This window comes from Chrysemys picta, chromosome 8 (genome assembly GCF_011386835.1).
Source record: "Chrysemys picta bellii isolate R12L10 chromosome 8, ASM1138683v2, whole genome shotgun sequence".
Classification (NCBI taxonomy): domain Eukaryota; kingdom Metazoa; phylum Chordata; order Testudines; family Emydidae; genus Chrysemys; species Chrysemys picta.
Window position 1 is genome coordinate 34,372,971 of NC_088798.1, and position 19,428 is coordinate 34,392,398.

Sequence of the window (19,428 nt, forward strand, 5' to 3'; positions counted from 1 at the left end):
GGGTTTAGAGAAACAGGAAAACACTTCCTAGCTTTTACTAAATAGCATATATCCAATAAACAGATACAGTCTTGGACAATAAAGTATGCCCTACCAGCCTATTCCTATTTAAAGGAAATTGTCAACTCATCATCTCATAAGATGGGGGGGGAAATTAACGAAAAAGTAAATGTCGTTTCAGGTATTACCCTGGTTTGTAGTTTTGCAAACACATTTTCCTGTTTTGAAAAAGGAATCTAATGGGAAACAGACGAAGATCTTGATCCTGGAAACATGTGAGTAACTTTATATATGTGAGTACTCCCACTGAGTTCTACGGGCATGGCAAACATCACTATAAATTAATGTTTTATTAACTTCTCTCCATAAAATAGGAGAAACAAGACATGTGAAAGTGTAAGTTTTAATGGAGATAGACAATACTCCACAATTTTAGCTTAATTTTAATTGTACTTTGATTTTCAAAATGCATCTATCCATATGCTTGAGGTGCTCATACAATAAAGGCAATTAAAATATTACAAAATAAAGCATTATGCAACCAGCCCATCTGGACTATTTATAATCAATGAGTATCCCTCCCAAACACTTAACCCCCCTCCTTCTAAAAGCCTGTGAGAACAGCTTGTCATGAAGGTCAGCAGGCCTGTGCTCTGCTGAACTAAGGGAGAAGCGAATCCCAGAGTGTCCCTAAAAACACTCTGTGCCTCCATTTCCCTTGCATTTAAACCAGGGGGCTGTTAACTCAAGTGGATCTCAGCTGCTCTGATATCACCACAAAGACAGAAGAGATCCTTCAGATACAGGACCCAAAACTATATAGGGTTTTATGAATCAGAATCAACACCTTGATTGATTGCTCCCAGAAATTTTTTTCCTTCATATGTTCCAAGGCCTCTCTCTTACAAAGTATTACCCGAGTGCTTCATTTTAGGCACGTCATTGTAACTGAGTCTCCTTGGATAGTCAGTGGAGCCACTCAATATTATTGCATCTTTCTTTATTATGCTTAACCTTACACATTGTAACAGTTTCTTTATTTTAAGATACTTTTATAGAGTGCACAAACCATACATCCGGATTTTCCCAGACATGTCCGGCTTTTTGGTCCTCAAATCCCCGTCTGGGAGGAAATTCCAAAAAGCCGGGCATGTCCGGGAAAATAGGGAGGGATTTTGGGGCTTGGATCTGGGCTGGAGCCGCTGGGGCCGGAGCCGGAGCCGCTGGGGCCGGCGCCGCTCGGCCAGAACCGAGGCCCGAGCCAGGCCGGAGCCGCTGGGACCAGGGCTGGGGGTGCTTGGCCACCGGCCGGAGCTGCTCTGCCGGAACTGGGAGCTGGGCCGGGGCCGCTGGGACCAGGGTTGGGGGTGCTCGGCCACTGGCCGGCATCGCTTGGCCAGGGCCGGTGCCCCAGGGCCCGAGTCGGAATCGCCGGGGGCCGCCAGAGCTGCTCGGCCGGAACCAGAGCCGGCACCCCAGGGCCCGAGCCAAGCTGGGCCGGGCCGGAGATACCTGGGCCAGAGCCACTCAGCCAGGGGGGCCGGACTGGGCTGCACCTCCTCACGCCCCACCACTGCCCCAGCCCCAGCTTACCTGCTGCCTGCCTGTTTCAGGCTTCCCACGAACATTTGGTTCGTGGGAAGCAGGGGAGGAGGAGGAGCAGGGGGTGGAGCATTCAGGGGAGGGGTGGAGCCGGTTGGGAAAGGGGCAGAGTTGGGGCGGGGCGGGGCCCTGTGGAGTGTCCTCTTTTTGTTTTTTTTTAAAATATGGTAATTCTAACAAACCCCACCTAAGCATAGGGGATGAGAGGGCCAATAATGACATGCACAGTATGTTCTTAATGATCAAATAAACTATCTGCTCTAGAACAGCTGCCTGTGATAGCAATGGACACTTCAATGCTAAATTATAGCACTTAATCTGAAACCACAGGAAAAAAGCTGGTTGAAAAAAGATGGCTTGAGTTGTTGTCAGAAGGCCGAAAGACTGAAATTTGGCTAAATATAAACAAGCTGGATATGCCAAGAAATTCAAATCTGTGTGACAGGAAAAGTCTTCAACACCAAATTCAGCATCAGAAAGAGGTATCCATATTTATAGTTTCTAACAGCTAGTTTTCAAATGGCCAATTATAAAAGTGGTTATATTTAATATCATCATCAATGCAAGGCCCTGTCTACACTACAGCTGCACCCACGCTGAGACAACCTGGCTGCCCACCACTACCGTTAAAACATAGTTCAGTCTTATAACACAATTTGAATATGCATTTTTAACTATGTCCCTGGAATCATGCCAAAGATTTGGATACAAATCAACTCACATCCAAGGCTTTGGCATTGTTCAGGAAAACAAAGTGGAAGTATCGGTGACTGAGTCAATAGACAAAAGCGTAATAGTCAGGTCTCTTGACATAGTGGTAGTTTCAACATAGACAGGGCCTTTAAGGGGCTTCCTCTTAAGGATCGAAACATGGCCAGAAGGAAAGAAGTGAATATTACAGGTTATACTGTTACAATTCCATGTTCTCAAAAACAACGAACAAACAGTCTAGTGAAAACCTGACCTTTACATGTGAAAAACATTCTAGTTGTGTACAGCCAGCACAGGCTAAAACAGTCATCCCCAAAAAAATTAAAGGAAAAGATAAGGTCAGAAACAGAATCCCTCAGCAACTGCAGCACAACAAAATATTAAGGACATCTTATGTAGTTTACAGAAGCAGGCAAAATGTTTGGAATCCAAACCATTTCCAGTACTGCAGTCCAACTTATTTACCAGACTGACCCAGATTTTAAAATGTCATTATGGCCAAGGAATGGAATTGGAACTGAAAACGGCCTTTGCAACTGTAAATGCAGAAGAAATGGATATTGAAATGAGCCCAGCCAGTAAAAGCACGAACATCCTGTATAAATTGGAAATATTCCCTGTAAATTAATTTTCACTTTGTAGATGTTTTTAATTCGCACAAATTAATGCACAGTTTTTCTTACTGACAGCTGCTAAGCTTCAGCACTTCCTAGGAGAGGCTAGGCCGGAGCATGAAAACAATGTAATGCAAATATGTGACCAACCTCTGATGTGCTAAAATACTACAAGGCATTCAAACAAAATGGTTCCATTATATTTATGAATGTTCTTAGGATTGGGGGAAAGCAGCTCTTCTTTCATGCCACCAAATGCTAAGCTCCACATGACACACTTGTCATTTATCCTTGGTAAAGGAAGTCTGGTAGGAATTCTGCCCATATAAAACAACTCACAGAGACATTAATGTGCATATGTATTAACAGGCCATGGTCAGAAAAGTTACTTACTTCTTCATGCTAAATCTTGCCTGGTTTAGAGTTTGTTACAATCTTAACATTTGGCCCAGGTTCCTTAAAAGGATCATGAAGCTTCTATAAAATCTGGGTCCAATTTCAGGCCCCTGGATCAGTTTATAGTTTCAAATCAAAACTATATGAAATTCTGTATGATAGTTTTGCTATGAAACCCATCAGTTTCAAATTAAGTTCATGCTGAATTTTTCTATTGATCTCAGAAATACCTGAGCGCCCTATCACTTTATCTGAGCGCCAAACATTTTGGGGTTTGTTCAATCTGAAACAAACCAAAACTCAGGGAATCAGCTCCCAACACAGATTGAAACAAAAGAAAACGTTGGCATGTGTAAGGGGACTGTTGCCCCCTCACTAACATTCAGTGGGGGTGTTTTGGTTGGCTAGCTCCCAGCACTAAAAGGGGAAGGGTCGATGGGAAATCAGGAGCCTGAGACTGACATTCCCCAGGGGCAATGGGAGAGGCCAATGCTCCAGATCAGCCTGATTGACAGGGCGGGCAGACTAATCAGGGAGTCAGGAGGCCAGGGGGGTCCCATCCTCCGTGTGAACTTGAATGGCCTGAGTCAGACAGAGTGGGGCCAAGCTAAGGAGAGAGCAGGGGCCTGAGCTAAGCTGCTGGAAGCAGAGCTGCATCCCCAAAGCCAGAGCACAGCCCAGAGAGAGCAGAGCTGCCCTTGGAGCAGAGCTGCAGCAACCAGAGCCAGAGGGGCTAGACAAGCAGCCAGGGAGCTGGAGGCAGAGCAGCAGCCATGCTGAGGCAGTGTGGTGGAGCTGGGGCTGGAGCAGTCCGGAGCTGGGTGCGGTGAGCAGCTGGGGAGAGGAGGGGGACCCTGGGCAGCAGGCCCAGCACAGGGAGACGCCTCAGCCAAGAGGTTCTGCAGGCCAGACTTGGGGGGGGGGATCATAACCCCAACCGGGCAGGGGCGACGCTGGGAAAAAGGGTCCTGCCACCTAGAGCCTGAGAGCGCGTGGCCACCGCCAGAGCAAGTGTCCGACCCGCAGCGTCTCTGCAGCACAGCCAGGGCCTGAGAAGGAGCCTGGGACCTACAAGGAACAGACTGGGAACTGCCCTGACGTTCCAGAGACACTGTTTGTGATGTTCCCTGCCACAGAGCGGGGTGATGTGTTTTCCTTTAACTTTTCCCATTTTTCCTTATTCTTTTTTTAAAATTAATTGTTAATTAAACAACTTGTATTTGCTTTAAATTGTATGAAATGATCAGTGGGTCAGGGAGGTGCCCAGTGCAGAGAGAGTACCCCAGAGTCGGGACACCCTAGCCCCTGTCCTGGGTGACTACAGCAGGGTTGGGGGTCGAGCCCCCCAGGAATCCTGGGCCCAGCCTTGTCGGGGTTTACGAGGACTCTGCCAGACAGGAGAGTGGAAGGGGAGTCCTCAAGGGCAGGGAGGCCTCTGGGTAAAGGAAGTGGGAGTGAGGACTCAGATCCTTTCGCTAGCCCACTTCACCGGGGTAGTGCAGAAGCCAGGAAAGTTCCCCACAATAGCGGGACCATTCCCCCGCTTACACATGAACCCTGTACAGTAACACTGCAGCAATTCACATAGCTCTAACAGGAAACTTTGATGGTGCATGAAGAAATCCATCAATTCTGGAAAAAATAATCCACATACTTGTTTAGAATGGGACAGACCGAGTTGAAATGACATTTCTACTTGGCTATTAAAAATGTAACTCATTACTGGTAATTGGAATTGAGCATCCATTTTTCTCATTATGCTATCAACTGACTACAGATACACTAGCTTTAAGTGCTCTTATTTTCAAGGTACTGTAGTTATAAGAACATGCAGAAAAATTGAGTAGTACAGTTGCCACCATATACCTAGCAATATAAAGAAGGCAGTGTGTTCCATTAGCTCTGCCTTCGGAAACACCAGTGAGAGGATAGGTTTCAGAGCAGTAGCCGTGTTAGTCTGTGTCAGCAAAAAGAACATTCTTTTTTCAGTGAGAGGATGGCTTTAGAATTGGAAAGTCGTTCCTTTCTGACACTTTGCAAAAATCGAGTTCTTATCTGTGCCTTCTTGGATGATCTTCAGAAATTCCTGTGCCTCTCCTGTGAAAGAACAGCTGAGAATGCTCACATCTTAGCTCTTACATTGAAATCATATTTGTCTATAATGGTCTGACAGTTGTTATGGGGGTGCTACTGACAGCCAACTGAAATCTTCTTTCCTAATGGACCTCTCTCCTCAGTTTAGGATCCACGGCAATGAACTATGCAAATATTTTCGACAGTTGCCTTCACCACCAGCTTTGCACAGAGTGGGTGGGACCTCTAACAGGCAACATTCTCATACGCAATGATACTACTAGTTTGCATTATTTTTAGATGTAACATATTTATGAAGGACATCTTGCTGTGATAAAGAGTAAGGGGGAAATTGCATGGCCTCCAGCATTAGAAGACTAGCTTCCAAATTCATTGACACAGTCAATGGGAATCATAATAATCAAAAACTAGGTGACCTCGGTTACTTTGCTTCCTGCTGCTGGCCCAACAGTGCCCCCATTTTTACTGTTAGAAAAGAGATGGGTCATATACCATGCCCCTCAGACTTTTGCTTGACTGGGGGTTTGGTTGGTTGGTTGGTTGCTTTTGTGGTAGGCCTATTCTTTCAAAAAAAAAAAAAAAAAATTGTAGATTTTTTTTTTTTTTTAATGTGAACATGTGGTTTGAGGTGTTTAATAATTAGGCACATTTGATACTTTAAAAAGTAAACAAAGCTTTGAAGGAACATGCTTTTTAGCATAATCTACATTTGTGTAGATATTTGGTTTGACAGAAAACCAGAAAAAAACCAAAGTTTTCAAAAGGAAACTTCTGACTTCACTAGACAAATGTTCGTGACCCTTCACACCTGCCTCTCATAGTACCAGAGCAGCCAAATTAAGTACTTCATATTACTATTCTCTCTGGTGGTGTTCTGGAAATACACAGTTCACCAAAAGGTGTGGGGAAAGAATCTGCGCTGATCTCCAGTCACGCAGAAGAATAGACATCCACAAAAATCCAACCTGAAACTAAATAAAAGGACGTAGAAAGTGGTGGGTTTTCTGATGTCAGCCAAAGAAAGCAACCCAGAATGTTGCTTTTATCCCAGAATGACTAAATCTCATTACAAGGAAATACTTTTGAGTAATTCCGATGTTTAAATAAAAACATTCTGCAAGGTCAAATTAATCAATGAACAAGATCCGTGGACCTGGCGTCAAAGGGAAATCGTTTATTTATATTTACTTGACAACATTCAAGAAACACTGCAGCTTTTCCTGCAGAAGAAGGTTCCATCTTGATAGCCAGCAGATTTCAAGAGTTTTGTCAAGTGACATGCACAAAAGGGTATGTAAGAGCCAACCAATGGATGCAGGTGATTGTGAGTGAAGATTCCTAATATATACAATATGACTACAGCCCAGAATTGTTCAATTCCCTCCACTGGTGTTCCACAGAATCAGATTCAGGCCTTGTCTTCACTGCTCAAAGGGGTGCATTTTTTATCTTGCTGTAGCTAACCTAGTGAAGCCAAGGCACTTTAGCTTTATAGCAAGGTAAACTAGTGACCTCAGAACAAGTCCTCTGCAGGGGGTGAGGGGTGACCTCACCTAATTTACCTTACTGTAAATCTAAAATTCCTTGTCTTTAATGTGTTTTTATGTCAGGATAGCTCACATGTGTTAGTTACCGTGAGGGGAAAAAATACATCCCTTTTAGCAGTGAAGACTAGACCATAAACTAAAGGGACAAACTTTACCAGTATGAGTCAACTGATTAATTTCTTATGTGTTAGACTTTGTGCAATTTCTGGCATCTCCCACACTAGCATGGGAGGACGAAGACAATATACATCCATGTGACCACCAAAGTAATTTGTTTATGGATCATATTTTATTCTCTCTCTGTTTGTCCAATGCACCCTCTTACTGTAGCATTTTAGCATTAGACATTTTCTATAGGGAATTGAAGTACTGGAGCACAGTGAGAAAAAAAAAAAAAAGTTCCTGGTTCCCTGGAGAAAAGCTGCACTATTGCTATCATGTTCGCTCCTTTCTCCAAAAAAGAAAACAAAAACAGCACACAAAACAACCCTTTCAAGACAGACGTGGCTCCAGCTCCGAGCCCTTGAATGGATAATACATGCAGGGAGTAAATAGTATTTTTCTTTGCATACTGAGGAAACACCAGAATAGAATAAGCAAAAACATTTACTCATATAATATACTGTGCACTACTGTAACAGCTTCAAACAGAAATTTAAAAAAAACTTTGCAGACATTAATTAGGTCTTGCAACACCCCTGCTTGTTCAGTAAATATTATCTCCATTTTACACCTTAGGAACTGAGGTAAAGTGAGGTTAAGGATCTGATTTTCAGAGGTACTGAAGATTCATAGTTCTCATTGACTTCACTGGGAGCCGCAAGTAATCAGCTCCTCTGAAAATTAGGCCACTTTTATTTAGATACCAATTATGGTGTCTAACTAAAATTTTGCCTGAATATCTTGCCAAAGATCATACAGTAAGTCTATGGGAGAGTCAGCAGCATAATGCAGGTCTTTTGACTGTGTTTTAACTATAAAGATGTCCTTCAGAGCTTGATTAGCCAAATGTAATGGCATGGAAAAGAGGAGGAGAGAGAAGACACTAAACAGGTTTGAAGAATTGAGGTATCAGATAAACAAGAAAATTTTCAATTAAAAGTATTTTGGGGACTGTGATGCTTTGGGGGTTCACCCAGACCAGTAAGAGGTTGTATCACTACCTGCCCTGTAACCCTGTGTGTTTCTGTGCTGTACAGATCATAGGTGCCAACTTTCCCCGGCACCGGGGAGTGCTCGCACCCCCACCCCCAGCCCTGCCCTGACTCCACCCTTTCCGTGCCCCGACCCTATTCCAACCCCTTCCCAAAGTCCCCACCCTAACTCCGTCCCCTCCCTGCCCTTATTGGACCCCTTCCCCAAATCCCTGCCCCGGCACTGCCTCTTCCCCTGAGTACGTTGCATTTTCCCTCCTCCCCCCTCCCTCCTGTTTCGCAGTGCAAGCGCTGGGAGCTAGGGGGAAAAAGCAGGCACAGGGCGTGCTCAGGGGAGGAAGCGGAACAGAGATGAGCTGGGGCGGGGGGCAGGCAGGGAGCTGCACCCACCAATTTTTCCCCGTGGGTGCTCCAGCCCCAGAGCACCCACGGAGTCGGCGCCTATGATACAGATCTGGGTCAGAGCCCTGCTCACAGCACAATGCCCTCACCCTGGATTCCACCAACCTGGTTAGTTGCATGGTCACTCCAACAGCCTTTCCAATCCCAAGTCTACCCAAAACCCATCTCCTCTGCAGTGGTCAGCCCCTCTCACTGCAACCCTCACAAAATCTTATCGAGTTTGATGCGCCTTTATAGAGGCAGTACAAGCACCAATCTGTTAGTGTGGCTGAGGATTTTACTCTTCAGTTTGAAACACTGCACTGAAGATTGTGTAATAAGACAAGATTAAGTTTATTAACAAAGAACAGATATCTAAGTCATACCAAGTAAAAGGAATTGAGATAGAAAGTAAAAATACACTTCTAAGACTAAAACCTAACTTAACCAACTACAATCTTTTGTTCAAAGTAGCTTTCACCACAGTTCTTCCAGCATGGGCAGCCAGTTCTTAGCCAGGACCCAACACAGAGCTCAAAGCGCTTGGTTTCTTTATTTCTTCTCACGAAGGATACGAAAATGGCTCTCTCTTTCTCTGCTTCTAGCCTCTGTTTTCCCTTTATTGTCAAAGTCAGGACACTCTCATGGGGGATCAGCTTGCTGTGTCTACCAGCAGGACTGGCCTTACCATGAGGCGAACTGAGGCGGCTGTCTCAGGTGCCACACTGTGGGGGGACACCACTAGGACCCAGAGTGCAGAAAATTGTGTCTGCTGCTGGTGCATATGTATTCTCTCTGCTCTAGATCACAGAGATGGTGGAGTGCTGTGCTGGAGGAAGGAGGGCACAAGAGACATAACAGGCAGGCAGGAGAAAAGGTGAGAGGGAATAATAGAAAGCAGCAGGAGCTGCAGGGAGAGACAGGGGAGGAGGAGCCTAGGGTTACCATTCGTCCGGATTCCCCCAGATACGTCCGGCTTTTTGAGCTAAAAATAGCATCCGGGGGGAATCTGTAAATGTCCGGACTCTTCCCTCCCCTCCCCTCCCCATGCAGAGCACGCGCGGCTAACAGGACAGCCGGCCGGATGGTGCCACTTTCATGGGGCTCCGACAGCCAGAGAGAGCCCCTCCTCCGCTTCCCCTGCAGCAGAGATCACTTCCTCCCTCCCTGCATTCGCAGATCGCCTCCGGCAGTCTCAGGGAGCTTCCCATTTCCTGCTGCTTCCCTGAACCCACTTGAGGAGAACAGGCAGTCAACTGAAGTAGTAGGAACCAGTTAGGCCCTTAAAACGCTGATATCTTCCCTCACTCAGGCCCTGCTACCAGCCTGCTTATTTGTCCCCTTCAACTGAGTGTTGGGAGCCACTATAGCTGGCACAGAACAGCAGTCATGAGTGAAAGAAGAAAACGCCCCTCTGGGGCAGCATTCAGAAAAAGCAAGCAAGCAAAGGAAGCTTTTCTATCTAAGCAGGAAGAAGCTCTCCTGAGATATATAGACAAATGTTCACGCTGAGCCTTCCGGCCCCAGTGAGGATGTGAGTGGTGATGCCTGATCTTCCAGTTAGTCAGAGTGCAGGTAACCTGGCAGCTACTGCAGCATCCATATCTCCATCTCAAATGGATGTAACCATGCACATTCCTGAAGAAAAGTGTAGATCAGAGAAGAATGTGGTGGAAGCGCAAGAAACAGCTGCTGCTGAGTTTAGTTCCTTAAGTCTAGATGATCCAGGACTATGGACCCACTTGAGCAGCAGCCTGAGGGACTTCCTTGTACTGCATGGGCCACAGCAGGTGAAAAACTTAATGTTCCCCAAAGACAATGAAAATAGAAGTTTCTACCCAACACATTACTGGCGTGAAATCCCCAATGGTGACAAAGTGGAGAGGCCAGGGCTTATGTACTCAAAAAAACAGAATGCTGCATACTGTTTTTGTTGCAAACTCTTCCAGTCTAATGTTCCAGAACCCAATGTGGCTGGAACAAAGGACTGGAAAAATCTGGCTAGAAATCTAGCATGCCATGAGAAGGCAGCAAATCACCAGATTGCATTCCATAGGTGGAAAGAGCTTGAGATGAGACTAAGGTTAAAGGCCACCATAGATGATCAGCATCAAGAGAAGGTTGCATCAGTCTCTTTACTGGCAAAATGTTCTGAAAAGGCTCATTGCCATTGTGAGAATGCTTGCTACCCAAAACTTTGCACTGCATGGCACTTCAGATCAGCTGTATGTGCCAAACAATGGAAACTTCCTTAAAATTAACAGAGAGTCCTGTGGCACCTTTAAGACTAACAGATGTATTGGAGCATATTGGGCATTCACCCATGAAAGGTTACGGTCCAATACATCTGTTAGTCTTAAAGGTGCCACAGGACTCTGTTGCTTTTTACAGATCCAGACTAACACGGCTACCCCTCTGTTCCTTAAAATTGTGGTGCTGATGGCAGAGTTTGATGCTGTACTCCAGGAGCATCTAAGAAGAGAGTCACCACCCAAGAAATGTACACACACCACTACCTTGGAAAAACAATTCAAAATGAGATCATACAGTTACTGGCAACAAAAGTCAAACAGAAGATTGTGGCAGATCTGAAGTCAGCAAGATATTACTCTGTTATTCTGGACTGCACACCTGCATCAGCCATACTGGTGCGTTTTGTAACAACAGAACCTAGTGAAAATGTCCCTGCAATGGTCACTATCAGAGAGCATTTTCGAGAATTTATTGACATTGATGATACTACAGGAGCTGGTATGACAAATGTGCTTTTTAAAAAGCTGGAAGATACAGGAATTGCGATAGCTGACATGAGAGGTCAGGGCTACGATAATGGTGCCAACATGAGAAGAAAGAACAGAGGAGTGCAGACACGGATCTGAGAGTTAAACCCTCGAGCTTTTTTTTGTCCCATGCAGTTCTCATTCATTGCGCTTGGTGGTCAGTGATGTAGCATCAGCTTCCAGTGAGGCTGCTGAATTTTTTAATGTAATTCAAAGCATCTATGTATTTTTCTCTGCATCAACTCATCGATGGCAAATTTTGAAGCAACATCTGGGAACATCCTCTTTGACACTGAAACCACCGAGTGCCACAGGATAGGCTTTTCGCCTCCACTCAACTTTCCCATCAAACACCAAATTGGGAAGATAGATGATGCCATAGTTGCCATTATGGAGGATAATGCTATGACAGGAACTGTTCATGGGAGAACAGTGGCAGAGGGAAATGGAATCACCAGAAACATACATAACTTCAAATTTCTGTATGACTTAGTGTTATGGCATGACATACTGTTTGAAATAAATGTTGTAAGCAAGAGACTCCAAGGTGTTGACCTTGATGTATCTGGAGAAATGGAACAACTGGACAAAGCAAAGTCATACCTACAGTCTTACCGGTCAGATGAGGGATTTCAAAATGTTCTGAAGAGTGCACGGAAGTTGGCAGAGGAACTTCACACTGAAGCTATTTCCCCACCCATTCAAGAATACAAGAGTCACCGAAGAAAAAGACATTTTGATTACGAGGCATGGGATAATCCCATAAGAAACCCCAAACAACAATTCGAAGTTGAATTCTTTAACCAGGTGCTAGATTGTGCAATACAATCAGTTGAAGAATGTTTCATGCAGCTCAAGGAACACAGCAGTATATTTTGGATGTTGTATGATATTCCAAAACTCCTCACTATACCCGAAGAAGACCTACACCAGCAATGCAGGGCACTAGAGACAGTGTTGACACATGATATCAAGCGCGATATTGATGCAAGTGATTTAGGTGATGAACTGAAAGCCCTTCCAAGATACATCTCAGCAGGATCAACTCCAATGGCTGTTCTGGAATATATGTGCACAAATAAAATGACCACTCTCTTTCCAAATGCTTTTACTGCTCTGCGCATACTTCTAACACTTCGTGTAACAGTTGCCAGTGGAGAACGCAGCTTCTCCAAGCTGAAGTTAATAAAAACACATCTACACTCCACAATGACACAGAAGAGGCTGGTTGGCTTTGCAACCATCTCAGTAGAGCATGAGCTGACCCAGACTGTGGACCTTCAGAAAGCAGTTCAAATCTTTGCAACCAAGAAGGCACGGAAAGCACAACTTTGATTATTCAAACAGATAAAAATGCCAGTGTTTACTATGCAGGCAAGAAAAGTTATATTTGCTGTCCAGGCGTTTGAAAGTTAAGTGTTACTTAAAATTTTTGAACAAAGCATTTTAAGTTGTTAGTTCTCCTTTATTGGGGTAGGTAGCAGAGCAGTACCATGAGAGGAGTAGAACAGGAAGAAGGCAGAATTGAGACCTTTCAAAGTTTTGACCCAACAAAGGGGACTATGGGGGCATCATTTGAGCTCCCCGCCACAGGTGCCAAAATGTTGTGGGCCGACCCTGTCCACCAGGAAACTGACACCATGTTAATTTTTGCAGCGTCTCTCCGCCTCCCATTGTGATAGTTAAGTGTCTATCTCCCCCACTCAGTAGTTTGATGGCTTTGTTTACCTTTTCTGTAAATGTACTTCTATTGCCTCTTTGCTCAATTTATATTCTAAATCACCCATACATACACCACACAGTAATATTAATGATGATCATGTTACCAATTTGCATATTATACCTTACAGGACACCTTTTAGATATAGATTATGACACCATCAAGTTGGGTTACATTGAGCTCATCAGGACAGTTGAGGCTCACTGCTAGATACTACGGAGCCCTTTGTCTTATGGCATTGGGGTGCTCTTAGGGTCAGAGGGAAATGTCCCTATTTGGATAACAAGGCATTTCATATAATCAAATTACATTACACAATAGATATTTAAAATATACAATCTACCTTGTGTAAAGTGAAATGTAATTTTAATAAGTAGTTCACATATGATACCATTAATACCCGTTTTAAATCAATGCCTGGGAGAAATAGTTTCCCCTTCCCCCAACCAACTGATATTGAAAGATGACTTGACAAAGTATCAGGAGATATGAGAGGAATTTTTGGAAATAAAGACCAATTTACATAAGGGAGAAATATAAATTAATGTTCATAGTTGCACAAGACTATTTACGCTCGAGACACCTATATTTTTTCTTCGCTGCTCTCTACTGTATCCTGTTTCTTTCCCTGGCAATGTCAACTGATCCCTGTGTATGGTCTCCATTGTGTTTTCATGGTTTTATTCTTAACTTTAAACTCTTGGAAGAGTGTATTGATATATAAAGTCTCAATAAATGTTATTTTTAAAAAAAAATTATCCCAAAAGCACAATAATTGAGCCTGCAACCTTGACATTCTGAATCACAATATCTAGGATCCTCTAACCTCAGTTCATAGCAACTACAATGCTAAGCATTAGAACCCTGGCTCTATTGTTATGTCAACAGAGCGATGAAGGTGGACAAGGATTCTCCGAATTTCAAACTTCGTCTGGAAGCATTATTAAGTGAAAGTAGAACACTATATTAAAAAAAGAACAAAACGGGACACAAAAGAATTTATTCAGTGCTGTGTTGGAGTTCTCTTAAATACTCAAACTGAGCTGTCCTAGTGATTGCCTCAGATACACTTGCTCGCAATGCAGCTCCTACTCTGAGGAACTGATCTCTGACTCTCATTCACCATGAGATTCTACACAGAAATCAGCGGTACAAGAGGGATATCTATCGGTCTTATCAAACTGTAGGAATGCTCAGTGCCAGTGAGCTTAGACATACATATACCCTCCCTCACGTTGAGTAGAGCGTCCTCACTACACCAACAGTCCCATTGATTTCAGCATGCTCAACATCGGTGAGAGCATCACAATGTGACCCCTGCTGATTATGACAAAAGTTCACTACAGGCAAATCATAAGTGTGCTCTATATTTGTGTCTAAATGTACAATCTTATTTTTTAGTTATTGAACAAAGGTGCAGATTCACAACATGAGACACCAAGGAGGATGGCAGAATATGGCAATTTCTAGCTTTCCTAAAAAAAATAAAAAGGAAACTACTGGCAGAGTATGTTCACATTCAATATAAGCAAGGGGGAAAGAATCTGGCCCCATATGTCTGCCATCATATACATATTTATTTATGGATTTCACAGCTCTTTTAAACACTTACTCATGGTCTGAGCGGATAGTGACTTCAGTTCTAACATCAGTTGCCAGCACTGTAAACATTAGTCAAGAGCTACTACCATACATCTCTGACTAATCTAGCAAGGTGACTGGGAGACCAACCATATCTCCTACATGGCAGTAGAAAGTACTATTAGCCAGCTGTTCTAACAACATCCCTTATTATTTGAGTAGCATCATGTTCTCATTCTGAGTGAGGCTTGTCCTTCCCCTCTTGACACTTTTGTTCTTGCTGAGACTACAGCAATATTCCTAATAGTACAAGTATAAGTATATGTAATTTGGAGGCCCTATTCTCTCAAAGAGAGAAGGTATACCTCTTGTAAACTGTACTTGTGCAGTCAGGGCTGGCTCCAGGCACCAGCCCAGCAAGCAGGTGCTTGGGGCGGCCAAAGGAGAGGGGCGGACACATCGGGCTCTTTAGCGGCAATTGCGCGGCCAGTCCGTCACACACACTCTCTCTCTCTCTCTCGGAGTGAAGGACCAGCCGCCGAATTGCCGCCGAAGACTGAAGCGGGGGCGGTAGAGCTAATCGCGATTGTGGCTTTTTTTTCCCCCTACTTCTTCTTGGGGTGGCAAAAACCCTGGAGCCGGCCCTGTGTACAGTAATTGTTATGTGAAGGAAGACTGTGAGAAAGCAACTGTGCATGACATCACATTCTTCTTTTGATAACATCTCTGGGTGCGTGCACTTTCTGATCACATAATAATTAAAAGGAGTTCAATAGGTTCACAAGCAAGCCCAAACAAGCAGGAAGCAATTACACCTCATGACCATTACCCTATAAACCATATGGAGAGGAATATTATGTGCTCTGAAGCCTTTTACCCAGACTGATTTGTTGGATGGTAGAAAGAAACAAAACTGTTCTAGAACAATCTTTCAGCTTGTCCTCAAGCACTATTAACAATAGATTCAGTTAACTTCACCCTTAAAAGGAGAAGGCTGATCTGATCTGCCACAAGAACAGAGCTCATACAATTTCCCTCCTTTAATCAAAGGTTGTGTGATGAAATCTGATTGGTAAATACATTTTTACAGTATAACTATAAATCCCAGTGTAGAAGTTCCATTCAGCTACTTTTCTTAACCATGCCGATTCTGACATCCAAGCCGCAAAACGGTATCTCATACTCTTTGTACCTTATTAATCCACTGTGTTATACTCAAGTTTGTTGTTTTCCTGACTCTGGCACCAGGGGCGGCTCCAGGCACCACTGCAGCAAGCGCGTGCCTGGGGCGGCAAGCCGCGGGGGGCGGCCTGGCAGTCGCCGTGAGGGCAGCAGTCAGGCTGCCTTCAGTGGCATGCCTGCGGGAGGTCCGCCGGTCCCGCGGCTTCGGTGGTGGGTACGCCGAAGGTGCGGGACTGGTGGACCTCCCGCAGGCATGCCGCCGAATCCGCGGTACCAGCGGACCTCCCGCAGGCATGATGCCAAAGGCTGCCTGACTGCCGTGCTTGGGGTGGCAAAATACATAGAGCCGCCCCTGTCTGGCGCCCACCTGCGACAATCCTGCCATTCTTATGGGATTGTCAACAATACGTGGCCTATGCTCAGTGACTGTGTTTTTACAACTTTGCACCCCAATTCTTCTTCTCTATCACATACTAAATAACAGTAATAAATAATAGTATCCCTATTGAAGTCAGTGGGAGTTTTACCATTGACTTCAATGGAGCTAAGATTTCACCCTTTGAGTGCAACATCTGGGCAAACCTAAGTAGATATCCCACAAAATGGTATGAGGAGGATGTCCAGAGCCATTGAAGGATCAGCATCTCTGAAAATCAGGACATTTAGGGACTGATAGTCATTCTATTAACGTCAGTGAACACTCTATCTGATACAGGTTCTTAGACTTCACTCTTTACTGTAAGTAACTGAGGCTTCCAGTAGTGCTCCCAAATTCTTCAACTGGAATTGGATCGAGCTTTTATTTAGTTGTCTAAATTTAGGTACTGACATTTGAAAATTTTGGCCAGAATATTTTTATCTTTACTAGGACAGCTAAGTAGACCTGCCTCCCACCACCCACACGAGAGATTTCCGAATCTACAGGAACAAAGCAACAAAAATTATTAAAATTTAGAATATTTAAAAAACCTAATCAAAACACCACCTAAGGCTTTTTTTCATTTTAATCTATGGAATAAGATGCAAAAATTTCCCTTATAATTAGCAAAATGCATCGGATTTCATTTTTTGCGTAATTACATAGAAGCTGACCTAAAACCTGGCTTGTGACATGGGGCCATCTCACTAAGGGCTGACTCAAGTTGAGCACCGACTCATGGTCATGCCCATGTTGGCTCAGCCATGCCAGTGTAGCCTTGTAAATAGAGGACAGGAGTTCTAGAAGAATACAGTACAGCTCTTACAAAACAAACATCTGGGTTAAGTTTAAGACGGTACCTGAAGTGGAGTTTCTCACTCTTCCTGTCTTGCAGGGGATACTCCTCTATGACATCTTGAATCAAAGGTGACTGCTGCCTATGTGTTCTGGAGAATGGCAGGGTTCCCATATGGCTAAACATATCACAAGATCTAATGGGAATGGTCCCCTTTTTCTTCCTTGGGAGAGTGCCATGGATAGAAACATCTTGATAGGAGTCTACGCGATGCTCAGCCAGAGGAGGTTTGCTGCTCAAAAGATCCATAGAAGAAGCCAGTGAGAACTGATGGTTCACCTGCATGTTTCTGGGGAGACTTGCAAGTTTTCCAGCAGCTATCATTCTCAGCTCTGAAAAATAAAAATTGCCCACAGCGTTCATCACTCACAAGTGCTGCCATTTTAAATGAAATTAAATAACATTGTTAGCAGTTGTCTCTATTAACATTGCACTTCTTGTATTAGAAAGCAGACAATATATACTTTTCAAATATACACTAAATTATGACCTAATCTCATAGGTCCCAATCCTGCAGATTATTATACAAATGTGCTTAACCTTTATGCATGTGAATAGCCCCATTAAAATAATTGACTTAAGCACATATGCAAGCGTTTGCAGGATCTGGGCCATAATCTGCTATTACCTACAAGGTTTTATCTTCTTATCTGTTGTTTTATCCTGAGTTCTTAGAAACCATTCCATTTGAAAGGTCAAACATCAATCTGGAATCATTAACTGAAACTAAATTGTCAGGAAAAAACCCCAACAATGTACAGACCAAGGCTCAGTTTAAAAGATTGCAAGTCTAAACTCAGTAGTGGGCACTACAGACCTGGTTAAGTAATAAGCATACTAGAGAACTGGGGCAAATATTTTTAAAAGCTTGTAAGACAAAGGATTTTATCCAAAAGATAAGGACAATAGATTATTGGAATTCTTTTCTGTAGGATACACAGGCCAACTGAGTCAAATTCACTGCTGGTATAAGGGGGATAAAGTTAATGGAGTTGCACACTTTACATTAGCGTTGAATTTGGTCACTTGTACCCTGGCCTACAACAAAGAGGTGTCTCCAACATACCTCCGCAAACATGAACAAAATTACAAACACTTGGTGTAAATTCATAGGGTCAGATTCTGGCCCCCGATAAGGCTGCTTTCTGCCACTCTGCAAATATAAAGTAGCATTAAGTGACTACCAAGGGATGCCTATGGTTTAGGGGAATCCACAGGTCCTGTAGTGATGGCTACACTGGCTCCCACTCCATCCACTTCCAGCTCCAATCATTAGAACATTGTCAGAGGGCTGGGGGTCTTTGTGGGTTATTGTAGCCAGGCATAATTTGGAGCAACATTGAGGCTGATCTCAGTTATGTCAGGGTTCAGCTCATAAAACTATCTTTACGCTCTCCCCTCCACTTTAGCTGCACCACAAAGGCCTCTTATGCTGCTGAGAATCTAGCCATGGACTCCACAAATGTGTCGGTGACTTGACAAAAACTCCCTCCCACTTTTTTTTTTTTTTTTTTTTTAATATAAACTATCTGTAATTAGAGCAAGGTATTTATGGTAGGATCTTGATGACATCACTTCTAATGGAAAAGTTCCATTTGCAGAGGCTCTGTAGAATTGCTCGTGCATGTTGTGTAATGTTTATGGGAAGTTGTGCTCTTGTTGATGTAGTCAACTAAAATGGATTAAATTAAAAAAAAAAAAGTAGTAGTTTCAAGAGGTCTTTCTGACAGATTATGATGTGGTCCCTTGATGTGACCACTAAATTTCAGACCCTCCTATTGTTTATACCTTCATTCAGAATGTGGTTTGGGGAAGTCATTTCTACTTGGTGGCATCAAAAATATTGCATGTTCATTCAAAATTTAACTGTTGTACAGGCTGCTTTGCATTTTTGATTACCCATGCCAACAGAATTGATTCATAGGTAAGTCCAAAACAGAAAATACCTGATATAGGGCCAGATTCCCAGCTGGTGTAAATTGGTGTAACTCCATTGTTCCATATACTAAACATAGTATTGAGGCATAAAAGTGAACTAGTCCCAATCAAAGTCAAGAAATGAAAAAAATGAAGGTTCTCAAAACTCACACTAACATTGAGGCTGGGACCTTAATGAGTTAGGCACCCAAACCCCTATATACAGGAGTTTGGAAGTCCCAGCCTAACTTGCCCATAATGAGCCAATTTTTAGAATTGCCTCTGTTTTTGCACCTAATGATGGTACTTACCATCTTCATAAAAAACCTTGAGACTGATAAGTGCAAAAGTATTATTATATTATAATAAATGTACTTTCCTCACTCTCCTTAACTCAAACATATGAGGGATTTTCCTCAAACTTGCTAGTAAATTCATCTCTGGGCTGAGACAAAGCATATGAAGTTTTAGCCTC

General features: G+C 43.5%; 1 protein-coding gene across 4 annotated transcripts in view; it reads right to left on the reverse strand.

Moving 5' to 3' along the window:
• Nucleotides 1-19,428, reverse strand: part of BCAR3 (BCAR3 adaptor protein, NSP family member) — a 188,442-nt gene that overhangs the window by 80,502 nt on the left and 88,512 nt on the right. For 3 of the 4 annotated variants that reach the window (XM_024103193.3, XM_008165791.4, XM_065555566.1), the window contains one exon: nt 17,041-17,368. In XM_024103193.3, the coding sequence (XP_023958961.2) occupies nt 17,041-17,368 (328 nt within the window). Of the gene's footprint in view, nt 1-17,040; nt 17,369-19,428 lie in introns of those variants that run through there. The other variant, XM_065555568.1, reaches the window with a different exon arrangement.